Raw genomic sequence first — 24367 nt, 5'->3', positions numbered from 1 at the left:
CAACTCAGGAGGAAGTAGTAGCTTTCGGTGATAACGACATTGTAGTTGCCAACAGTGATGGGGGCTGTAAAGCCTCGAGGGTCAAAAGGAGCACAGATCCCGGAGCCCTGTTTGAGAACATTTGCCCTTTAATTTTCATTCAAAATCAGTCTCTTTAAATATTTTAGTTACAAGTTCTGAATGGTATAGATGAAGTAGCAGATGCTGCAGGCACTCAATACTGACCTCTTCCCCTCCCCCCAGCTTGTCTTAGATTACAAGAAAAACGGGCATTCAGCACTAATGGCCCAGGCAACTGTCAGCAGGCTCAGGCTCAGTGCAGGATACGAGGCCTAGGAGCGCTCATAACCACTTAAGCATTTTACCAGGCTTCAAGAATATTCCAAAAACTGTACCTGCACCTGAAGGGTGGTCTTAGCGATGACATCATCACCTCTTCACTGTCCTAACTCCTGAGGCTGGTTCCCACCACAGTCCACCCTCCCCTGTCTCTGTGTCCTGCACCAGAGGCAACAAGACCTTGCTCCCCCTACAGGCCACATCCCAGGAAGGGAGAGCACAGCCTCTCCCCAGCACATGCTCACACCACCTCCAATTTAAAAGCTCTCATCAGCCTGATCTGGTGAGAACAGTCCCTTCGCCAGGCTGCCCCACTGCCATGATGTGCTAAAATCTGCTTTAAGTGACAACCGTGTCCTAGAACGATTCCTAGAAGCTGGAAAGGGTTGGTATGACGACAGTCGTACGTAATTATGCCAAAATGAATCTTCCCAGTGCCAGCATACAATGGAGCCCGAGAGGGCAGGCCAGGGTTCAACTCCCACCTGTGACTATAACAGGTAAGCTCAGGGGATGCTGCACAATCCTGCCTATCCCCAAATGCCCCAGCCTGTGCTTTCTGGAAGAGGTAGAGCACCTTGAAGCCACTGACAGGTCAGAATGACGGTGCATTTAAGAAGCAAATCAGCACCTCTTTGCCTGTGTTCAATACCTCCACACAGGTGGCATCAAGTCAGAGTGTGCACAGCTGGGATGGAGGCAAAGCATCCCCCAGGCATCTCTGGAGAACACTTTCCTAAGATAGAAACTCAAATCACATGGTCCCTGGTGGTATCCCTATAGTATACTGTCACTGGAGAAAAGCAAAATTGCCTTTGTAGAGGACTGGAATAAAGGCAGGAACATTAATGAGCATCCATTAAGGCTCTCACTCTCTCTCAGGTCCAAGATAGCAGAAGATTAAGAGTCACAGGGAGAGAGAAAGAGCCTAGAGGGAACACTAAGAACAGACTTGTGAACGCTGGTTACATCGTGCCCTGGCTTCCGTGCTTGAGGCCAACAGTATGTGCCTGCCTGTCATCAGGCTAACCTGGGATTGATGAGGGTACAGGGAGAAGACTGGTTTTCAGTTCCTGCGTGATCGATAGGTAGGATGTGTGGCTTCCTCCTAAAGGTCTAGGAGGAGGACTCTTGGATCTTCTACTGCTGCCTTGATTTTTCGGAGGAAAGTCACAGCCTCTCTGCCATCGATCAGCCGGTGGTCATAGGTCAGGGCTACATACATCATAGGTCGAACTTCCACCTGCAGAGAGGAGAGGTCAACAGATCTGTATCCAGCAGATCAGAGACAAAGCCCTGCTGAGGGAAATGTGAGAAAGCAAGCAAAGCCGACCCCAATGGTTCTAGCTGCAAAACCTTTTCTCCCACTGCTACCTCTGGATAACGTAGGTTTATTTTCTTTTGAGCAAAGCTCTGAGATTTAGAACCAAAGTTTAAACAAGGAAACAGGCTACTCAAAATTGCCTTGACACAAGTAAGCTACACTGTGCTCTACGGCTACTGTTACCCACAGAGGTTTGTTCTGCAGTTGTAGCTGCCTGTAGGAGCTACTTTCAAGTTCAATCTTTGTCACTACTATTTTTTTTTTTTTTTTTTTGCAATGAGCAGATCCAACACCAGGCCTTGTGTATGCTTAGCAAGCACCTAACTTGCCCGAGGTAGAGGCAAGCACATCTGAGTTAAAGGCCAGCCTTGTTTACATAGATAATTCTGGGACAGATAAGCTACACAGAGAAACCCTGTCTTAAAAATCCATGAATTAAAAAAAAAAATAAGTCTGTTATGTGCAAAGCTAAGCGTGTTAACTGTTTTCCAAGAAAAAGACCTATAGTTTTTTGACTTATAAAAGGAGTCAATGACCCAGATATATTCTAGACACAGAAGTCTCAGAAAACTTCATTTTTTTTAAACTAACTTACCTTCCAATAGCTAACTCAAGCTCTTTGGCCTCCCTCATACCTTGAACACTCAAAGAAACTTGTAAGCTTTCTCACATAATTCTGTAGCCCTCAGACTGCTGTGCACTGTGCCCGTTTTCTGACTCCCTGAGGCTCTGACAAGGCGGCAACAAGTGCCAGCGCAAACGTCAGCATGCATCACAGCTGAGCATCTCTGCTTCAGTAGACTAAGTGTGTGTGTGTGTGGGGGGGGGGAAAGTCTAAGCATTTACTTAAAAATAAATTAGTATTTACTGTGTATGAGCATCTCACCTACATGTATGCATGCCTAGCAGCCAAGGAGGGCAGAGGATGGTGCCCAATACCTCAGAACTGGAATTACTGATGGCAGCAAGCACTATGTGGATGCTGAGAACTGAATCTAGCTAGCTACTTTGCCAGCAGCAAGTGCTCTTAACTGCTGATTCGTCTTGTCGGTCCAGCACTTGCATTTTTGACAAGTTCCCAGATGATGCCAATAGCCCCAGATCACAGTTTGAGAACCAGTGTCTTAACTGTCACTTAGTAATTAAAAACTGAAACTTAAGTCTGAAATTACAGTGGATGCTTTATAGTAAGGACTTGGTTAGGTTTCTCTCTTACAGCCAGCCATTTAGCAATTAAAAATCTCAGAAACAATGGTTCCTACCTTGCCTCCCACAGCCACAGGCCTGTCAAAGATGGCGTGCATGCCCAGGATGGCAGATTGAGGGGGGTTGATAATGGGTGTTCCAAAAAGTGAGCCAAAAACTCCTCCGTTGCTGATGGTGAAGGTACCACCATCCATATCTTCAATGGCAAGTTCATTCTTCCGGGCCTAAGAACAACAAACATCCAGGTTTCTCTGATCCAGAACAGTGAGTCTAGAAAACTCTTATCTGAGAGCCCAGGTGCAAACTCCAGTGGCAAACAGGACAGCGGCTCAGCTCAGGTGACTGTGACCACCTTCAGAGAAACCCTGACTCTACAATCAACATCTCCTTCCCAGGAGGATTCTGACTTAGAGATCTCAGTCACTGGAGCATGCAGGCTCTGCCTGCCACATGCCTCTCCTCAGATCACAGCCGCGCCTTCCTGGGAGGTTATGCTGTCCCTAGAGAGCCAGACTCCAGAGGCCTGAGCAGCGCAGCCTCTGCAGGCTCTGATCCCTCAACTGCCCAGCAGGCCGTGCACACACTTCCGTCTACTGTACCTTCTCTCCTAGTTCATTAATGGTCCGTTCAATATCTGCATAATTCATAGTTTCCACATTCCTGATGACAGGAACCACGAGACCCTGGAGTGGAAAGTTATTTTAAGTGCAAATAACAGCCCTCTTTATAGTTACAATTTCCCCAACCAGAACACCTTAAACTCACTGTGATTAAAAAGACTTACACTAAGATAAAGGAACGTGGTATAGTTAAAAAAAAAAATGCACTTTTACTAACAATCCCCTAGAAATAGGGAACTATAGAAATAGCCCCTCCAGGTGAGCTCTGTGGTGGCCTGAGAATGGCCTCCACAGGATCACACACTGGTCTGTAGTTGGTGCAAGTGTCTGGAAGATTAGGTGTGGCCTCCTTTTGGGAGGAGGTGTGTCGCTGTGGGCAAGCTTTAAGTTTTAAAGAAGCCATGCTTAGTCCCAGTTAGTTAGCGCTCTTTACTTTGTGACTGTCTCAACATGTGAGCTCTCAGCTACTGCTCCAGTACCATGCCTGCTACCACTTTCTGTAACATGAATGTAATTGTAATTTCTCTTAACCCTCTGAAACCGAAGCCCGCCCAATACTCTTTCTTCTATAAGCTGCCCTAGTCCTGGCGTCTTAGCACAGAAATGGAAATAACTAAGACAGGAGCTAAGTAAGCACTTCCAACTCTTGCCCCAACATACCCTCGGGGTAGCAACTGCAACACTGATGTCAATGTAATCTCTGTACACCACCTCCTTGGTTGCATCATCAATCACTATGAAAGAGAAAACAGATGTTACATACAACCCTCTTGGCCAAGGATAAGGAGTTCACAGAGTGAAAGTCTTCAGTGGCCAATGCAGTGTGGGCTGACTAATCAACATGAAAATAACTACAAGTCACTAACACCCCTCTGGCTCCCGTCCCGACTCATATCAGTGTTTCCCAAGCCTCTGGGCCAACCTGAACGTAGGAGCTCACAGGAGGTACTCTCAGTAGAAGCACACTAGTGGCCTATCTATGCAAGCCTTCCCTGAGCAGAGAATGGCTAGATAGCAAGTGCTCTGGAAAAGGCAGAGGAGGGTGGAGGAGGTCTGGCTTTCAAATACGTCATCTTAAAATATAAAACCAATTACTGAAAACTCTACCTACCTACAAGAAATGCAGGCTTGGGGGCTAAAGAGATGGCTCAGTGGTTAAGAGCACCGACTGCTCTTCCAGAAGTCCTAAGTTCAATTCCCAGCAACCACATGGTGGCTCACAACCATCTCTAATGGGATCTGATGCCATTTCCTGGTGTGTCTGAAGACAGTTACAGTGTATTTTATACATAAAATAAATAAATAAATCTTTTTTTAAAAAAGGAGAAGAGAAGGGGAGGGGAGGGGAGGGGAGGGGAGGGGAGGGGAGGGGAGGGGAGGGGAGGGGAGGGGAGGGGAGGGGAGGGGAGAAGAAGAGAAGAGAAGAGAAGAGAAGAGAAGAGAAGAGAAGAGAAGAGAAGAGAAGAGAAGAGAAGAGAAGAGAAGAGAAGAGAAGAGAAGAGAAGAGAAGAGAAGAGAAGAGAAAAAAAGAAAAGCAGGCTTGGGAATCTTCCAGAGTCTACATTGGATTGTTAGAGTACATGTCAAGTGAACGAGAACTCTGAGAGATGCCGAGAGCAAAGAAAGCCCTCCTGTGTGCCTAATGCACGGCACTCAATGGGGAACAGACTAAGGATTTTAGGCTGAGGACTGCAAAGTGTCACTGTCCCCTCTCCTATCTTCTAAGGAACACAGAAGTGCCTCAACACAACACAAAACAAGAAATGCAAGCTAGATCAACACTTCAGCGCTGAGAAGAGGAAAGACAACTGAGTACGAAGCCCAAGCCTTCGTAATAAGGCCCCTAACCCCATGTCAAAGGTCAACCTGGAGCCTATGCCAAACATGAAAGTCAAGCCTCCAAGTAAAGGGTGTGTGGGGGTGAGGAGCAGCCAGAGCTTGAGATTGCCCATGATAAGACAGCTTGGGAAGCCAGGCTATCCCAGAGCTGCCTACTGCCAGAGTAAGTGCCAATTCTGCCCACTTGGTGCAGAGAAAGTAATTGTGTTACCATTACTTTTAGTATTTGGTGAAGGTGATCATGTTTCCATAGACTGTGAATAAAAAGCTTTGGTGACCCCTAAATGTGGCAGCAGGTCTGTAGTCTTTGCCACACTGGTCTCAGGAAACTTACCTGCATTTACAACAGGCTGCTCCTGCAAGGCGAACGCCGAAGCCTTCACAAATGCTGACATGAAGCCTAATTTGAGGTTATGTTTTTTCAGGAAAGCATCTTTGTGCCGAGCTCTCATCTCTTGTATGTTACTGTAAATACATGATGCAAAGAAACTGTCAGTGAAGCTCTGGTGTGTATACATGCACATACTGCCACAGGCTAAGTGTCGAGGACTTCTGAGAAATGCTGGCAAGGGCTTTACTCCTGAGCTGTGCTCCCCAACGCACCCCTGCATCCTACCCTTTTTTTTTTCATTAAATAAATTTATTTGTTAAAATAATATAACTCCAAATACAACTGTTGAATTTGCATTGAGTTATAATGACAATTCATGTTTCAATTGAAATGTCAGGGCTCACCTGACACTGTTACAAAACAATAAGCCGTTGTTCACTTTTCAACGGTCAGTTGTATTAGAGTCCAACAACTGTGAACTGGATCTCTGGGGAACCCCAAATCAATAACGGTAAGTCTGTTTTCAAAATCTACTGCAGCCATTCTAGAAACCCTGATCAAGGTTTAATAGATACACGAGGACAAATTAAACAAGAGGACCCCCATGGTCTTCAACATCTGATTGGCTGAGAATACAGTTAGAGCTGAGCCAGTGCTAAAGGGGGGGGGGGCTACTGATGCATCCCACCCTTTTAAAGTCTAGAGACTAGGTGTACTGAAATTGCATGATCTAGCCTTAAACTTGCACTTCCTCTGCTTCAATCTCCCAACGAGCTGGGATGCCTGCCACCAGAACAGCTACAGCCCTAGTTTGGACTTTCACAAGTTTTCACACATGTATGCAAATGGATAGGCTTTCCCTTGGCCTGAAGCATCTAAGTTCAAGTTTTGAAACATTCTTTAGTGGTCAATGCAATAAAGTACTCTATCACAAAATACCAGCCTAGAAGAATCAGCGCCAACCTGCCCTTTAAGATGGTTGAGCCCTTTTAAGGCGATCCTTTTAGTTCTATGAGTCACAGATTTCAGTGACAGATAATCTAAAGATCACAATGAATACTACCATTCCAAACAGCACTACTAACCATATGTAACTATACGTAGGAGCTAAGTCCAATATTCTTCCAGGCTTGTGCAAAGTCAGCAGACTCACTCTGTCCTCTGAGTTAGCACTTCTTTCTACTTGCTCATGAAACAGTTACTAATGTGTGGGGGAGGGACTGGGCTGGGCACCAAGATAGAACAACACACAGCGTCTGCCCTTAAGATTAGTTTCACTGACTGTGGTTTCCTTGGTATTTAGAAAGCGGCTCCGTGTGGGCTGTGGCCTGTCTTTCAGATTCAGCGCTGGGCTTGCCTCTGAGAAGACTCTGCAACTTGAACATCCTCTGGTCTATCAAGCTAGCCCCCACCCCACCCCACCCCCACATACACATATGCATTGCAGAGTTAGTGAGAAATGCCTCTCCCATTGTTTTCCCACAGGAAGGTCTATGATTATAGGAATACCATTCCATGATGAAAATTGAGTTGAACTTTATCTCAGGCCCAAATGCTCACGTCTCCCTTTCCCCCTATAATGGCTTAATTCAACATTAGCAGGAAAGATAAGATGTGGTACCCTTTAACTGCCCACTTCAGACCTTTTGTTTTTGAAAAAAGGAAATTTTCCTAAGGGGACTGATTGGGTTTAAAATGTTTATTTTCCTGGGTCTAACCTCATTTAGTGCTAGAATTACCACCCTAAAGGCATTACTGCGAAAGAGGCGTGGTGGGTGTCTCTGTTCTCAGACCTGTCTAGATGCCATTTTCTGGTCATTAAGGAGTTTCTATTTCAGAGCTTAGCCCTTGGAGGCAAAGCTGGGCCAGTGGAGGAAGGGGCAAGTCTCAGAAAGACTCCTCTGGGCTTGCTGATAGGCATAAGACCCAAAGGGCACTCGATCTAAACCACATTACCGGCTACAGTGAAGTCTCAGGCCACTGCTAAGTGACACTAGATTGGCTACTGAAAGAAGATCCAGCTATTACACAGATTTGCAATCAAGGATGTTGGGCCAACTGCATCTTTTAGAGATAAAAATATTTACATGCTTCGTCTTAAGAAATGGGTAAAATTTCAAAGTCCAATTTAATTTGTGTACACTTTGCTGCTAATGCAGGAAACACGGCTGCAGCCTTTGAGATTCATTAGGAAAAGTCCTTCCCTACATTATGGGCTTCCCAATAAAATAATGACATCTAGTGAAATTAACCAGATCCCTACATACATTTCCAATAAACAAACTTCCTCACTGAGATGCAGAGGGAAAGACTTAATACTCAAAGCAAAGGGAGATGGGTACCTTAGAGACATCATCTTTGACTTAATTCATTCTTACACTGATATTCAAATACAGATCCAACCTTCACCATTCATATCCTATGTGGACTGTTGGCAAAAAAAGAAAAACAAAACCTAGATCTTTTCTGTTTCTTACATTTTCTTTACAGTGCCATGATCCAAACTGCTAAAACTATTTGGAATGACTTTCTATGTAACACTACTTAGCATTTTCGTGTTGTTTTGTTTTAAGTTGAGACAGGCTCTCGTTTTGAACTTTATGCAGCTAAGGTGAACCCTGAATTGTTGGTCCTCTTGCCTCCACCTCCCAAGCACCAGGATGACAGATGTACACACTATCCCTGGCTTACATGCTTGTCATTCAAACTCCGAAAGCAAACAACACTCCCTTCTCCACTTCATACTCATTTTTATCTTTTTGATGCTTTTTTTCCTAGATTTTATTTAGTGTTCACCAAAATGAGATAGCAAGATCCAAAGAGCTTTTACACTCATCTCCATAACTCCCTAAATTTTACTTTAGTAAATTGCATATGATAAACACTTAAAATACTTGTTAAAGAAAACTATTTTCTCTTTCCCAAAATGCTGATACTTAGATACATCAAAATGTTGAAAAAAACAAGGAAATCAACCATTAGGCCATTCAGGAATGGGTGTAGTGAACTGGGGTTTTTTTATATTTTAGAGTTTAACTGTTTAGGGCTAGGGAAGACATCCTCGTTCCCAGGTAAGCATGAAGACCTGAGTTTGCACTCCAAAATCTATATAAAACCAACCAATCAAACAAACCATCCTGGGTTGGTGGCACACACGAAATCTCAGAGTTATAGACGTAGGAGATGCACAGATCCCTGGGGCTCACTGGCTAGTCAGCTTGGCCTATTAACAAACTCGAGGCCAGTAGAAACCTGCCTTAATAAACAAGGTGGATGATCTTTGGCTTTTATATGCATGTATGCACACCTACACACTCCCACATGTACATATATGTGTGCTTGCTTGCACAGACACACACACACAGACACACACACACACACACAGGAACTTAATTTAGTTCCAATTCCATAATCCAAACAGGGCAGAGTAAGAGGTGGCAGGTTTCTGTCCTTTTGCCTGCTAGATTCTGAGTTGCTTGGGAACTATACAAGAAAAAAATCACTGTCAGAAAGGAGAGTGTGGTGTCCTTTTAGGCACATTGTGAAGGGTTTCCCATTCCAAGGGGAAGAAGTGCTAGAAGTGGGCCATTTCTAGCAGCAGGACATGGTAGCACCATCACCATCATCCTCAGCTACAAAGAGAGTTCAAGCCCAGCTCAGGAAACATGAGACACCGTCTCAAAACCCACCCACCAACCCACCAACCAACCAGCTTGGGCATAATGGCACACACTTTTAACCCTAGTACTTGGAGGCACAAGCAGGCAAATCTCTGTGAGTTTAAGGCCTGTCTGGTCTACATAGTAAGTTCTAGGCCAGCTAGGACTATATATTTGAGACCCTGTCTCAAAAACCAAACAGAGACTGGAGCAGTTATGAGAACCTAAATGTGGGCTTGTACTCATGTCAGTGAGCCCCCAAGATCTGTAACTCCAGTTCTAAGGGATCCCTTTTCTGCCCTCTGTGGGCACCCCTGCTCCAAACTCACACATATACATAAGTAAAAATAAATATAAAAGCCTAAACAAAAATGATTACCCTAGGATAATTTATCAGAGACCATAATAGTTCAGGCATGAAAGTCCAAAAAACTAAGCTTTTTACACTGCAGTAAAGCTCACTCTTTTCTTACATGCTTTCTAAGTCACTCCATTATTAAAGAAGTAAACTAGCGAATTAAGCCAGTGGGTCATGCTGCATAAGTCAGCAAGGAGCTAAGCAGAGAAATAAATACCTCTGCCAGGTCAAGCTAGTTTTGGAAGCAGCAGAGCAAGTTCCCGTGTTCTACTTCTAGAAACACAGATATGGGGACTAGAGGGACTAGAGATCCCACCTCATGTCAACCTCATTGAAAGTCGTCAGCATTGCACACGTGTTCTGGGCTTCCTTCAGACGCTGGGCAATGCGCTGCCGCATCCTGTTCATTTTCTCCTGAAAGGGAAGTGGAACGAGTTGACCATGCGACCATCCCTAGTCAGTGAGAGGACTCAGCCTGTCAGCGATGGATGACAAGCACTAGAGACCCTCCCGCCTCTGCCTCCTAAGTGCTGGGATTCATGGCATGTGCCACAATGCTGGGCCCAATCACTACAGTTAAAGCTAGAGGCTTTCCCTTTCTGGAGTGGCCTCAGCAAAAACACAGAATCAGAGACCAAGGTTTTCACTCAGATATACCTGAAATTTGACCAAGAACAGAAGCTCAGGAAATAGTGTGATTTAAAAACCAAAACCAATTTACAAAAGGAAGACTGTGGTGTAGATGCAGCCAGCTTAAGAGTCATTTCAGAAAGGGCGACTTCCCTTGATAAAGACTGGCGTGAGAATAGCTACTTGGAGAGCGGAAACGCTAAAGCAAGCTTTTGAGGCTATAGTATTTTTAGGAAGCATTGTCAGGCAAAGAACCCACACTCTTGACCATACTTCCTTGAGGGCTCTGTCTGCTCTGACAGAGGACTGCTACAATGCAGCAATCTGTCCCCACTGGTCCCCAGCTGCGGCGAAATATCCCGGAAGTCTAGAGAGGGAGCGCTCAGCAGACTACGTCTGTGACAAGCATGTGCTTCTATTCTCTGCAGACACTTTACTCAGCGGAAGCGTTTCACCAACAGCACAGTACAGTAGGAACCCCAACATGCGGAAGACACCGAGTTCTAGTTATTCCCTCTGACAGTTACGAGACCATGAACAAGTAACTCTCTCCCCCTTCTCAAGACCAAGGCAAAGAGGTACCAGCCCTTTCTAAAGGTGACCACACTCCATTACTCTCCACAGCGACTCTCTGCCACTTCCCTGGAAGTTGTCGGAGGCTTACCCGATGTTCTGAACGCAGACCTTTAGCAGCTCCTGCCTCAGCCAGTGGAGGGGTAGCAGTGGGTTTTATTGCAGACACTGAAAATGAAGAGAGTGCACAGCTACATTGGACAGGGACAGCAATACTTTCTGCACCGTATTAACCCTTTACCCTCAAGATACTAAAGTTTATCAGCATCATTCCAAACTCGCAGATGGACAGCCTAGTCATAGAAGTAATGAGACTAGTGTCATATGGTTAGCAAATAAATAGATGGCTGGTTTGCAAACCCAGTTCTTCAGCAAACCCGGTATATTCAGAGCCACGGCATCAGACTGCAACTGTGAGGGTCACGAAGTCCCTTCTCCCCAAGAGACACCTGAGAGTCAGAGACTGTAAGGCTTAAATCTTGACTGTCAATTTGACAGGACTTAGAACCACTGGGAAGATAGAACCTGGCCATGTCTATAACAGTTTTTCCAGAGAAACTGAATTCTTGCTCCCAGAGTGGGGAGACTTACTGTGAATACAGGCAGCACTGTAATGTGGGCTGGGTCTGGAAGTGAGTAGCGTTTAGCTAACAAAGTGATTGGAGCAGCAGACGATCTTTCTTGGCTGCAATGCCATGTGACCATCCTCCGTGCACTGAAACCACACCTTCCCTGCCACAAAGGACTCTCCATCCTCAAAACAAGCTAAAAGAAATCTAAGCAGCTCTCCGTAAAGTGCTCTGTTACAGGGTCTTACCTGGTTTGCTAGCAGGAGGCTGTGAGGGTGAGGGCACTGGTGGCATCTGAGTGAGCACAGGTGCTGCGGGGGGAGGAGGGACCGCCGGTGCTGCGGGCTCTGCTTTGTGGGCTGGAGCAGGGGTTTCAGCTGGTTTAGCCTTAGCAGGAGCAGCTGCACAGAGAGAGAGAGAGAGAGAGAGAGAGAGAGAGAGAGAGAGAGAGAGATGCCATTGGTACCGCTCCATGGAAGGCAACTAACCGCAGCTACTAAAGAGGATTCAGAGAGAAAGGTCTATTTCCATCCTCAAACAAATGTCTCCTAGGTCCTTGCTATAGGCAAAGCATCAAGTGATACACACTGACACGAGCCACTATTCTCTAGTCTCAGGTCTCCCTAAATGTTCTGCTGCCTTCCTGATTTCACAAATATTAACTAACATCTATGGACTTTCAAAGCACATACTAAGCCCAAGGAAATAAAACTTAAGCCAATGATTCTCAGCCTTCCTAATGCTGTGACCTTTAATACAGTTCCTTATGTGGTGGTGACCCCTCCCCCCACAGCCACTTCATTGCTACTTCATAACTGTAATTTTCATACTATCATGAATCATCATACAAATATCTGCTATGCGTAGGTTTGGGGGTGACCCTTGTGAAAGAGTCACTCAACCTCCAAAGGGGCTGCGACCAGCAGAACCACTGTTTTAAGCAAAAACAACAAAGCAAATGAAAATGTTAAAATGCACACATAAATGTGACACGCTGCTAACAATCTACTATTTTAGCGTTAACATGTATAAGAAATACTCTTTCCCTTTTGTTTTTCGTTTTTTTGTTTTTGGTTTTGGTTTTTGGTTTTTGGTTTTTGAGACAGGGTTTCTCTGTGTAGCCCTGGCTGTCCTGGAGCTCACTCTGTAGACCAGGTTGGCCTTGAACTCAGAAATCCGCCTGCCTCTGCCTCCCGAGTGCTGGGATTAAAGGCGTGTGCCACCACGCCCGGCTCTCTCTTCTTTTTCAAGACAACCTTTCACTGTGTAACCCTCCCCTGGAACTCTCTGTAGACCAGGCTGGCCTCAAACTCACAAAGATCCACAAAGGTGTGCACTGCCACCACCAGGCAAAAGGAATACTCTTAACCATTAAAAATTTTTTTAAAAAGGAGTGGGGGTGGGGGATATAGCTCAGTGGTTAAGAGCACTGACTGTTCTTCTAGAGGTCCGGAGTTCAAATCCCAGCCACTATAATAATGGTTCACAGCCATCTGTAATAGGATCCAATGCCCTCTTTTGGTGTGTCTGAAGACAGTGACAGTGGACTCATATACATAAAATAATTCTTAAAAGAATGTTAAAAAAACATTTATTTTAAATAAATAAATCAAATTGAAGAATTATTTTATCATTATTAACTGTGTATATGTACACATGAATGGAGATGCCTATAGAGGCTCATTGGAACCCGTGGAGCAGGAGTCTCAGACAACTGTGAGCTGCCATGTAGGCACTGGGAAGTGAACTTGGGTCCTCCGAAAGAACAGTATCTACTTTGATCCACTGAGCCATCTCTCCAGCCTCTGAACTCTTTAATCTTCAATGAGCATTTGATTAAGATGTTATTTTGGCGCCTGGAAAGATGTCTTGGGGGGGGGGGGGGGTCCCAGCATGAATCCTGACAGGTCCATTCATCTTGGCTACTTCAGATTTTTTCCCTTTACTTTGAACTTGACCTTGCCCTGACCAACTTTAATGGTCCAATCTACCATCTTTCTGCCTATCTTAACAGTTAAATACTCTACAAAAACCTTCACTTACAAGTCAGAAAAGCAGATTTTTCTAACCCCCAATATTGACTACAGTAGAGGCATCTTTCTTTGGCATTTCTTCCAAAGAGAAATGTCATTTTTTCCTGAGAAAAATGTGAGAAGAAACTCCACGGAAAGGGGATGATTCAGCGGTAGAGACACACGGCACCAAATCTGACAGCCTGAGTTCGAGCACTAGGGCCGGCCCATGTGACAGGAAGAGAAAACTGACTCTCAAGTTACCCACCGACCTCCACACGCGTGCCTTTGTATGTACACTCCCCACACAGATACACACACACACAAATGTAATCGTAAAGAAACAAGGAAACTACACTCAATTGTCGACACAGTGGCTCTCAGGGCTGACTATATGCCAGAATCCCTTAGGACAATGCTACTAAACTAACAATAATCCAGCTATTACAGCAAGTGGTAAATCAGAACTCTCAGGAGCTGGAAGCCTTTTCCTTTGCATCTTTTTAAAGCTCCATGTGATCCAGGTCAGCGCAGGGAAAACTACTCTCTTCAGATTCCTGACTTCTGTTAGTCTGACCGTCTGTCCGTCTGTCCATCCATCCCCGTTCCCCACCCCATCCCCCACCCCACCCCCTGGAGCCGAGGACCAAACCCAGGGTCTTGTGCTTGCTAGGCAAGCTCTCTACCACTGAGCTAAATCCCCAACCCCCTGTTAGTTCTTTAAGAAAAAGATCCAATCTGAGAAATATGGAAAGAACAGAGTATTGTGGGATTTTAAAATTACCCTGTTGGCTTAGAACTTGACAATGAAAGTTCACCATCCATCAACAGGATTTCTTCTACCCCTCAACTAAAGGTGTAACTAGAATGCCAGTCGGAGGCAGGGGAGTTGCTAGGACAGTATGCTCAGCCTCAACCCCACCAGGAAACACTGGAGACCTTGACCACCCGGAGAACTTCTTTACCACCAGTTTTCCTGAGTGTGAACAGAGGAGTTCCTCCTTCAACTTTGCCCCCATCGGGTACCAAAAGAGCTTCAATGATGCCATTTGCTGGTGAGGGAACCTGCACAGAAGTCTGGAAAGGAAAGAGATGGAGACAGAGTCCGGCATTTGTATCGCATTAGTCAAGCAGGATGAGTAGAAAGAGTTACAACATTGCTACATCTGGATATTACATCTCCTCCACACACAGAAATACCTATTTTTCAGTAAGAATTTTTTCAGTCAGAAAAAGACAAGTGATTGCTATCTTGAGGATTCACCTTCTGTCTTTTCTTAGAAACATTAAAACATGCTTTAGTTACTATGTTTCCAAGTGATACAAGGAAGAAGACTGAAAGCAGCCCAGGAACCACAAAGAAAACAAAGTAGCTACTGATTCAAGTTACTAGTGTACACACTACATAGGACTGAATAATCAAAATTAATCCATAATAAATCCCTAGGATGAACCCACCTTGTCTGTCTCAATCTCACACACCACTTCATCTTCTGCAACCGCATCTCCAACAGCTGAAAGACAAAGGACGCCTGTTGGCTGGGAGCCTCAGGGCCTCTATTAGCCCATTGTGTGAAAAGACCACTTTCCTACAAGACTGGGCAGGAAGTAGATGTGGATGTGAAGAAAAGGTGGAGCCAGTTCCCACTTGCTGTGCTTCATGAAGAGACCTTAGTTTTTAACGTAAATCTCACCTTTCTCCCACCTGACATCTCCCTCTGTGACAGACTCTGCAAACGCTGGGGTTTGGACTGTTATCACATCATTCTCTAGAGAAAAACAAATCAGGAAAACCACAAGTGCTCATTCTGTCTTTAATAAACTCACTCAGTTGTTTCTCTTCCCAGTAAAAGTCCATTCACAAGAAATCAGGTACTTAACTGCACACAGCTGTGGTTTGGAAGAAGCGAACACTGAAGACGCTACCACTGTTAATGCTACAAAAGAAACACAAATGTTAACTCTTTTAGAATGTGAACCACTAATATTTCAGTCCAGTCCAGGTACCAAGGGTTACCTACTTAAACTGGTGAATCTTAAGTAGATTCTCATGCAGGGGAACTTGTCAAAGCACACATGTCAGGCCAGACCTGGACAGATTCTGACTCAGCAAGTAGCATCCCAAAGCCTGATGATCTAGGTGTCTTAAATAGTGCTTGGTACTAAAATGAAATGTCACCTCTCAAAAGAGTGAGGCACACTGGTTCTATGAAGTAAAAAGAATCTTAGTCCTTTGCAAACTAACCAAAATGACGTTTCTTCCCAATTAGGTTAACCAAATCCTTTGCAGCACACAGATATGCCAAACACAAATGTGTTACAATCCTCGGGGTTAGATTTCCATAAGGCAGCAAACTGAGAATAAACTCAGAAGCCAAAAGCAAAGTATTAGGCAACCACTAACCCCACCCCCCAAAATAATTAAAAACAAAAACAGCAACAAAAAACAAAACAAAACAAAAACACCCCCCCCAAAAAAAAAACAAAAACCCCATGGTATTTCCTCTAACATTCCCATGCAAAGAGGCAGCACACCTGCCCTTCCTGGACTCACTGCAAAGGAACTTCAAGACCATGCCGTTTGAACATGGGATAGTATAAGCTGGAAGGTGATATCTAGCACCCTGTGTACAAACTCACTAGGTTACACCTGAGGAGCGGAGATACAGACTATCTTAGCCTGGTTACTAAGGCTATCTGCCATCAACGGTTATTTATATAGTTTGAGAGAATGAGTTAAACTGATGAAAAAATGTAGGGGATCTTCTCAACAGGTTTGTTTTGTTTTGTTTTGTTTTTTCGAGACTAAGTATCACTATCCCTGGCTGTCCTGGAATTCAATCTGTAGATTAGGCTGGTCTCAAACTCAAGAGATCTGCCCTGCCTCTGCCCCCTCAATGCGGAGATTAAAGGCCTGAGGCATTCATTACCATAACAGGTTATTTTTATAATACATAAGTAGATTTAACTGCCTTTTAGCCCTTTCTCTTTTATGTCAGGATAACTTTAAAATGTATACACGTAGTATCTAGGGGAACAATACAAAAATACAGCACACAGAACACTGCGTATAAAGTTGGTATATATACATAAGAATCTAATAAAAACATATGTCATGAGCAGAGACTAATGTGGAAAAGAAGGGGTTGCTCTGGCAGACGCCTAGGAAGCTGGTGCACTGGCTACTCTTGGAAGAGATGCTCAATGTGCTAAGGATAAAAGACTTATTGCTGGGCAGTGGTGGCTCACGCTTTCAGTTCCAGCACCCAGTGGGCAGAGGCCAGCCTAGTCTGCAGAGCATTTTCCAAGACAGCCAGGGCTACACTGAGAAACCCTATTTGGAAAACAAAAACCAAAACTGATAGCCTTTTTTTAGACTTTTGAAACATGAAATTACCTATTAAGTAAAAAGCAAAGTAAAAAAGTTTTATATTAAAAAGGTCTTTTGAGCAGGTGAGATGGCTCAGTGGACAAGGTCTGCCAAGCCTGGTGGCCTGAGCTTGATTCCCTGGGACCCACACAGTGGACAGAGAACCAGCTTCCCACAAGTTCCACATGCTGTGCTCCCATCACTGCTACTACACGAACAAATGCAATCAAAGAATATTGTGTAAAGATCTTTTAAACAAAATAGACATGCGTTGAAGAAAAGACAGCATGCGACACAGACGGTGTTACTAGCATGCCACTAGCATGCCACAGTTGAGGGTGATCAAGCGGAAGTTTAGAGTTTTCCACAGTTAACTTTAGTTATGTGTTGTATTTACTACATAAAGTCATGATTACTCCTCATTACCCCACTCTCCATTTAAACTGAACAAGTAATATGTTTGACTCTCTGAGTCATTTTTTAAATTATGAAAGCATTACTTGCTTACTGCTGAGTATTAGAAACAGAAAAAAAAAACCCTTTATAATGGAATTACACATCAAAAACTGAAATATTCTATAAATCTTTAATTTCTTTCTTATCATAGTGGGAACATGTTCAAACACTACAGCTTAGCCGCTGGCTGCTTGTCCCTTTTGAAAGGAATTTGAATATATAAATTCTCCAGTAAAGATTCTTAGCAATAACATCTCAGAGCCAGGCATAGTGCATACGCTTTTAATCCCATCACTCCAGAGGAGGCCAGCATGGTTTACAGTGCTAGTTCTAGGGTAAGAAACCCAGTCTTAAAAAACCCAACAAACAAACCACAAAGATTTCAAGAGTTTTGTACTTGTAACAGCACGCTAATGAAACATTTTGGAATGAAAGCAAAATGCATTGTGCTGCGTAAGGAGAAAGCTCTTGTTCCTGCCAGGGCTTCACCCTGTAATGAGGCAGCCCACAGTTCCTCAAGAGGTGCTAGAAAGCAGCCTCTCAGAACCCTAAAGACGCTTGGAATGTAAAGTAACTCAAGTAAGTGCAAGTTACTCTGGACCACACGTGGATGGCCCGCCTCCAAACTCTGCATTAGGCAATAATAGTGTTCTTACCAATCCAGTCAAAAGTCCTGGGCTTAACTGGTCTTTTGCATTTACTGATTTTAAGACGACTAACAGTGCTACCAAGAGAGAGAGAATTCTCTCAATTCTCTGAAGCAAACGTGACCTCCAGCCCTCAGCTGCACTTGTATCCAACTAGAATATTAGGTTCTCTTAGATGCCCATTCTAATTTTTAAGAAAAAGAATAAGAAAGATAGTTTCAAGTTAACACTCATTATACTTTAACTACCTGCGAAGGTCCAGTATACTTTTGGTCCAACACCTGACCACTGAGCTGATGACAAAGGTAGATTATGATAAAAACGACCATGACCATCCAGGATGGGTCTATGGATCCAACCTAATGCTCTTAATGTCTAGAACTGGAGATCCGTGAAGACGTCGGAGTTTAAATTTAGAATCTGTGTCTAAGTAAATCTACCACGGGCACATATCCGCATCACCCAGTGATACTTACACCATCTTCCTGCTGTCAGGGTAAGCTGGTCCCCGACAGAAGGAGACCCCTGCAAGAAACAAACAACTCTTAATCAACAGCTCCTAATCCACGCAGGATTAAATAGAATTATTCATCCCACAGAGCCCAAACAGAGTGGGCCAGCTTCAGGCAATGGCAGAATCTTTATCATTTAGAATCCTGCTTCGCAAATGTTCGACCTGCCTTATTGGCAGCATATAGGTATGGGAGAATAAGAGTGGATGTGCACTTGGAGGGGAAAGAGGTCTGATGTACAGCCCTAAGGCTTGTATAATCTACCTGCCTTAAAAAGTCATGAATTTTCATTAGCCTACTATGTTTGCATAATAAAATGTCTCTACTACCTTTGAAACTTGAAAGTAGACATATGATAGCTTGTCCCGTGACTTCTTATAACCTGAGGCAGAGGAGCTGATCTGGGTGTAGTGGATGAGGCTAGAAAGTGAACTGACTGAACCCTAGCGGCAAAGACTGGGTGGCTTTAGGTCTTCCACTTGTCCTGAGCAGAAACCACCTCTCCCCCTGTCAGTCTACCTTCCTCTGAGGTGCGCTTTCCACCTGGTCACTCTTAATAAGATGAGTCTCTGGGAGTGCCAATTCAAAAAGGGTAACTTGCCCTTTTCTCTGACCCTGGCCAAAGGTCACTCTGGGGTCTTACTGTTTCTGTGAGGACTCCCTGCCCGCCCGCCCTTTTCTTTTTTTTCTTTTTTTTTTGGTTTTTCGAGACAGGATTTCTCTGTGTAGCCCTGGCTGTCCTGGAACTCACTCTGTAGACCAGGCTGGCCTCGAACTCAGAAATCCGCCTGCCTCTGCCTCCCTTAAAGGCGTGCGCCACCGCGCCCGGCTTCCCCGCCCTTTCTATAGCTGCTAGCCCACAACTTCCACTGCAGAACAGGGGTGCTCCCCGACCCTAACTCAAAAGGCCGCCATCGCCCTCCTCGTGGCGTGGCAGCGACTAGATTCAGTTTGCCTGACCTGCCATTTTTCTCTCAAATTCTAATAAAATGATCCTTGAGCAAGAGAGGGAGGGGGATAAGGGGAAAAGGGAGAGGAAGAGGGGAGAGCCGCTACCCACTAAACCAACTGTCCTTATCATAAATTCATTTCCCCAATATCTACTACCCACAGCTGCTTCTTCGGAATATATTATTTGTGTTTTCTTTTTTTGCTATTTGTGTCTATTAATAACCCTTTCGACTGAGAGACAACTGGTCCTTATGTACATACACTCCCACACAAACATTCCCAGAGTCAGGTCAGCCAGACATCTCTGTGTTCAGCAGCCAATGAGTGCAGTGCAGATTCTAAGCAGAGCCTGTCTTTGAACTAGAACACAGCAGCCCACACAGCTTTTTGAAAACTGGAGTCCTACAAAATTTATCCTATAACAAGTTTTATTTGTGCAGAACTGTAGGCTCATAAGGAGATTTCACACAATGGCCTCTTCATTTTCCACTCTCAATAGCAACTCCCTGAAGTAGAATAGTCACCTGCCATTATTTCTATTTCATATACAACTAGGTTGGTGACTAGCCTAACCAGAATATGTGAGTCAAGATGCCCACCCCTAAGCACAAGGCTTTTCCTTTTCCGCACAGCTTAAAAAGTGGAGAAAATACTTGTTGCATCTTCCAGCATTCCTAGCTGAGCAGAAAGGTCATACATAACTGAGAATGCACTATGGACCGTGCTTGGAGCCTTATGTCCTCCTGGCTTAGGATAAAGTCCATACACTTTACAGTCCTCCACCTCCTCTCTATCTCCAGCTTACCATTTGTACAACTGCTCAAGTCTCTTCCTGCTTGGAAACATTTGCACAGGAAATTCCCTTTGCCTGGAATAGCAGTTCCCTGGCTAACTCGTACATTCTTTTAAGTCTCATCTTAAATGTCCCTTCTCTGGGCCTTCTACTCTCTAACCTCCCAAGCTGGGCTTTATTATCATACTACCCTCACGTCTTCTCAGCCTGTACTTAGTAACCACAATGCTATTTTCTCCCTAGGGTACATAACCGTGCATTTGCTTTGTCTGTCCAGCTAGCCCAAGAGATTCTTGCAGAGAGAGACAGGCTGTATCCCTTACCTAGGAACCTAGGAAGAAGCACTCTAGCCTACTGACTGAGTTCGGACACAGCTCAGATGACTGCTAAGAGTCTTGCCCAGCAGGTACAAAGTCTTGGGTTTGAACTCCAGCACTACATAAAACCAGGCATGGTGGTGCAATCCTGTGATCCTAGCACTTGGGAAAGAGAGGCAGAATGATCAAAAGTAAAATGGCAGCCTCAGACTACTTATCTAGTTTGAGTTCAGCCTGGGCTATATCAGACCCTATCATTCAGACACAGACATACTCTGGGGAGTTCACAGGAAATTCCAACACTTCTTTCAGTAAAGCAGTTTGAGCAGAGGAAGGAGTTAGGTAAGCCTCGTTTAACCAATAGCTTTGCCTGAGTGACCTTGGCCTCGAAATCGAGGACTATGCTACCAAATCTCACTTAGTTATGGTTAACCCAAAACTGCACAGAAAGCATTCAGAACAACGCCTGGCACGAGAAAGCCTACATACATAAGACTGAATCTTTCAACAAGTATTTTGCCAGAGCCAGATGTGGTAGCACAAGGCTGTAATCCCAGCTCTCTGAGAAAGAGAGGCAAGAGGAAGTTCAAGGCCAGCCTGGTATATGCATAGTGAGCTCTAGGTCAGACAGTCCTAACAGCAAGACTTTGTCTCCAAAAATAAAAAAGGGAAGGTGGGCAGGGATAAACACATATCTGCCAGGCACCTGATTAAAAGTAAGCTATGGAAGGTTGTTAATAACTTTCTTCTCTACCAAAGACAACAACCCACACACAGCCACGAAAATGAAAATCCAAACTTCCAGGCTTAGGGGTTCAGAACAGGTACTACGATCCCGCAGAGACCCAGGCACCGGGCATTTCCCAACCAACCTGCAACTCCAATTACAGGGGATCCCACACCTCTTCTGGCCTCCGTGGGCACAGAATGCCAAGTGTGTACACAGTACACATAAAGAAAAAGAAATTTAAGGGAAAAACATCTAAACTTCCGAGAGCCTCTACACCATCATCTTCCTCAACATACTGTTTCCTTTAACTGATGGCTTCTGGCAAGTCACTTTGTTTCCAATTCCAAAAGAATGCCACACCTGTTTCCTTCTTCACTGACTTCATGCATTCTACCCCTTTCTCTCTCTTCTTCTTCTTCTCTTCACTGACTGTCACATCCTGCAAGCCACAACTTTAATGTCACCTATTTAAACCTGTTCTGTCCATGTTTCCAAACACTTACACGATTGATGATCAGCAATTTACACCATGCCTTTCCCTTACGCCTTAGGCTCCTGGAGGACAAGACCTTTTGCATTGTTTTATTTCTAACGAGCATCTAGCACAGTGCCCTGACAGTGTAAATTCAGTAACCGTGGGCCGCTGGTGTTGCTCAGTGGTTAAGTGCTTGCCTCCCATGCCCTAGCTTCCATCCTCAGCACCACAAAAAGCTGAACAAAACCCAGTAAGGATGTGCCGGGTGAGTACACGACAGCCGTTATAGTTAAGGGAGTCTTTTGCTTCGCATCTCTCTGAATTCACTGTCTTTAAATACCATGAGAAGAAACATCAGATTTCCTCCCATGCTGCTCTGCCCACGAGAAGTGCATTTTAGGTGACCGCAAGGGCAGAACTTACCAGGCAGGGAACGTCTCCCTAGAGGGCAGTTCCCCTGTTGAGAAAGAAGACATTATCGACGTCACCCAAAATGAAAAGAGGGGGAAAAAAAAACAAACATTTTTTAAAAGTGCACGTTTATCGTGCTGCTGACAGGTAGTGACACGTTTATCGTTCTCTTAACTCCGAAAGTAGACGCAAAACACCGAGTCGGCCAAACTCTGTCATCCTCCCCTGAGCCTGCCGGGCGCTAGTTTGGAGACCGCGAGGAGACAGGCCGCGGAATACGGTTGGGGGCCGTGCCTCCTCCTAACTCTAAGTCAATGTCGCTGCGGGCGCGGCTCCCAGCCCCGGAGCAAAGGGTTCGGGACAGCGGGAAAACGGCCGGCGCGGGCTGCCTGGGAGAGGACAGGGGCTCCGGGGCTCCGTACACGCGGCTGGGCGGCTCCGCGGGCGTCGGCAGCCACCGCGTCCCGGTGCCCTTGGTGGCCGGCCTGGCCAGCACACAGCGTCCCTGCCCTTCGGCCTGCCCGTCCGCCCACAGCCATGTTCGGCACTCATCGGAGCCCGGGCCCCGCCAGACTGTACCTTCTGGAAGGCAGAAAGCGAGCGGCTGAACGCCCGGGACACGCAGCGTGACCGGGACAGCATCGCGGAGGCAGCGGGATGGAGGGCGGGCGGACACCGGATACAGGGCCCGGCAGCAACCGGAAGTGAGACCGGCCGCGGCACCAGCCAAGCGGCGAGGGGTGTTCGGAGCGAACCACTAACCGTGCTGGGTGCCGGGCGGTGTGAGACGGGCTAGCATCCTTAGCGGTCCCAGCGCGGGGCGTCTGTGGCGCTGTCAAGAGCGGGCCAGATTGGGTTAGTATTCTTCGAGGACAACCATCCGGCTACCGGAGCGCCCCCGGGTTCAAGCCTTCCCTGCCTTTCCTGAGAGCTAGTTCTGTTTGGCGCCGTTTTCTGCTGCCCCCAAACCTAGCCTTTCTGCCTCTGCATCCTAGGAAGAGAGGGCTATGGCTAGGAACTTGGATCTCAGGCCGATAATTAGGCTTATGTGGACTTGGGCAGGTCCTTTGGAGGGTCCAACGACCCTTTCAGTGGGATCATATATCAGATATCTAGCATACCGGATAATTACATTACAACTCACAACAGTAGCAAATTTACAGTTATGAAGTAGCAACAAAATAATCTTATGGCCCGGGATCACTACAACAAGAGGAACTGTATTAAAGGACCTGTAAGACTTCACCAACTAGTCCCACTGTGCTTTAGCTCCTGATTTTCTCCCGCCCCTGAACAAACTCTCCAGCCAAGCTAACTGTGCTCCACCCAGCTTGTGAACTCTGGAAGTTATTTGTTACCCAACTCTGGGAATGTGACATACTAATCTTATGGGGGTTACACTTTTGTTCAATGCCATACCCCATTGGCAGAGGTTGTAGAAACGCTTGTAGGCTTCCTGCGCCCCCTCCCCCCCGCAGCTTTGTGTATATCATTCTGCCCATTGCCTTACATTGAAAGCACTTGCCACCCTTACCCTGCTTACTTGCTTGCTCTTAAATCCCTAGGCCTTTAACCCTGGCTTCCTAACAGAAATAGTATTCCATGAGCTCAGCTGAATAAATATCAAATTAGTGTCTGAATGAATAAATGAACCACGTAGTGCCTTTGATTTCTTTTATTTGAGTTATTTTGCCTAATTTTCAAAACCTTCACAAAGCCTCTGCTCACCAAACCCTGGATCCAATGGCACTGGAATCTCGGAGCCTTGGGCAGAAGCCCTGATTAGAAAGAGAGACATCATCTGTCCCAGCTGCCGCTCACTATTGAGCCTGTAATGCCCTTCATCTGTTTCCTTCCAAAGCTTCCTTAGCAGGTCTAAGTCTTCACTTTCACTCTCTCCACTCCGCCTTCACACCTCTGTCAAAGATCCTTTGTTATTGCAGTTAATCCTGCCACTCCCCTGCTTAAAGTCTTTCAGTTGCTACTGCCTGCCTGTCTATACAGCCCAAACTCCTCAGCTAGCCCAAGCACCTAATTATCCGGCTTGTGGCTTCTGAGCTTTGTCCTCATTTTCACAGATACCATAATTCACTGCTGACCATCTGCCCCATCCCCACCTCACTCCCGACCCCACCCACTGCACTATTTCATTCCCCATGTTTGCGTCCGCTGTTCCTTCCTATTTATCTAGGGGCTTTTTAATTCCCCTTTGAATCTCTTCCTGAAACCTTTCCTATTCCCCTCT

At 45.4% G+C, this 24367-nt stretch overlaps 1 protein-coding gene across 1 annotated transcript; it reads right to left on the bottom strand.

Moving 5' to 3' along the window:
• Nucleotides 1-106: 106 nt before the first annotated feature.
• On the bottom strand, nucleotides 107-22809 carry Dlst (dihydrolipoamide S-succinyltransferase). The gene is made up of 15 exons (XM_021178536.2): nucleotides 22702-22809; nucleotides 22135-22168; nucleotides 18410-18458; nucleotides 15342-15397; nucleotides 15155-15229; nucleotides 14919-14974; nucleotides 14426-14537; nucleotides 11697-11849; nucleotides 10971-11047; nucleotides 9993-10090; nucleotides 5663-5793; nucleotides 4150-4223; nucleotides 3469-3552; nucleotides 2926-3093; nucleotides 107-1582 (listed from the first exon to the last, which is right to left on the bottom strand). Exons 1-15 carry the CDS (start codon nucleotides 22762-22764, stop codon nucleotides 1448-1450), a joined length of 1365 nt encoding a protein of 454 aa, XP_021034195.1. The 5' UTR covers nucleotides 22765-22809; the 3' UTR covers nucleotides 107-1447.
• Between the last annotated feature and the right edge of the window lie 1558 nt (nucleotides 22810-24367).

The sequence above is a fragment of the Mus caroli genome, unplaced genomic scaffold (genome assembly GCF_978045245.1).
Source record: "Mus caroli unplaced genomic scaffold, Mus_caroli_1 scaffold_14, whole genome shotgun sequence".
Classification (NCBI taxonomy): Eukaryota; Metazoa; Chordata; class Mammalia; order Rodentia; family Muridae; genus Mus; species Mus caroli.
The sequence above is the reverse complement of the archived record's forward strand: the minus strand, read 5'-3'. Positions and strand labels throughout refer to the sequence as shown.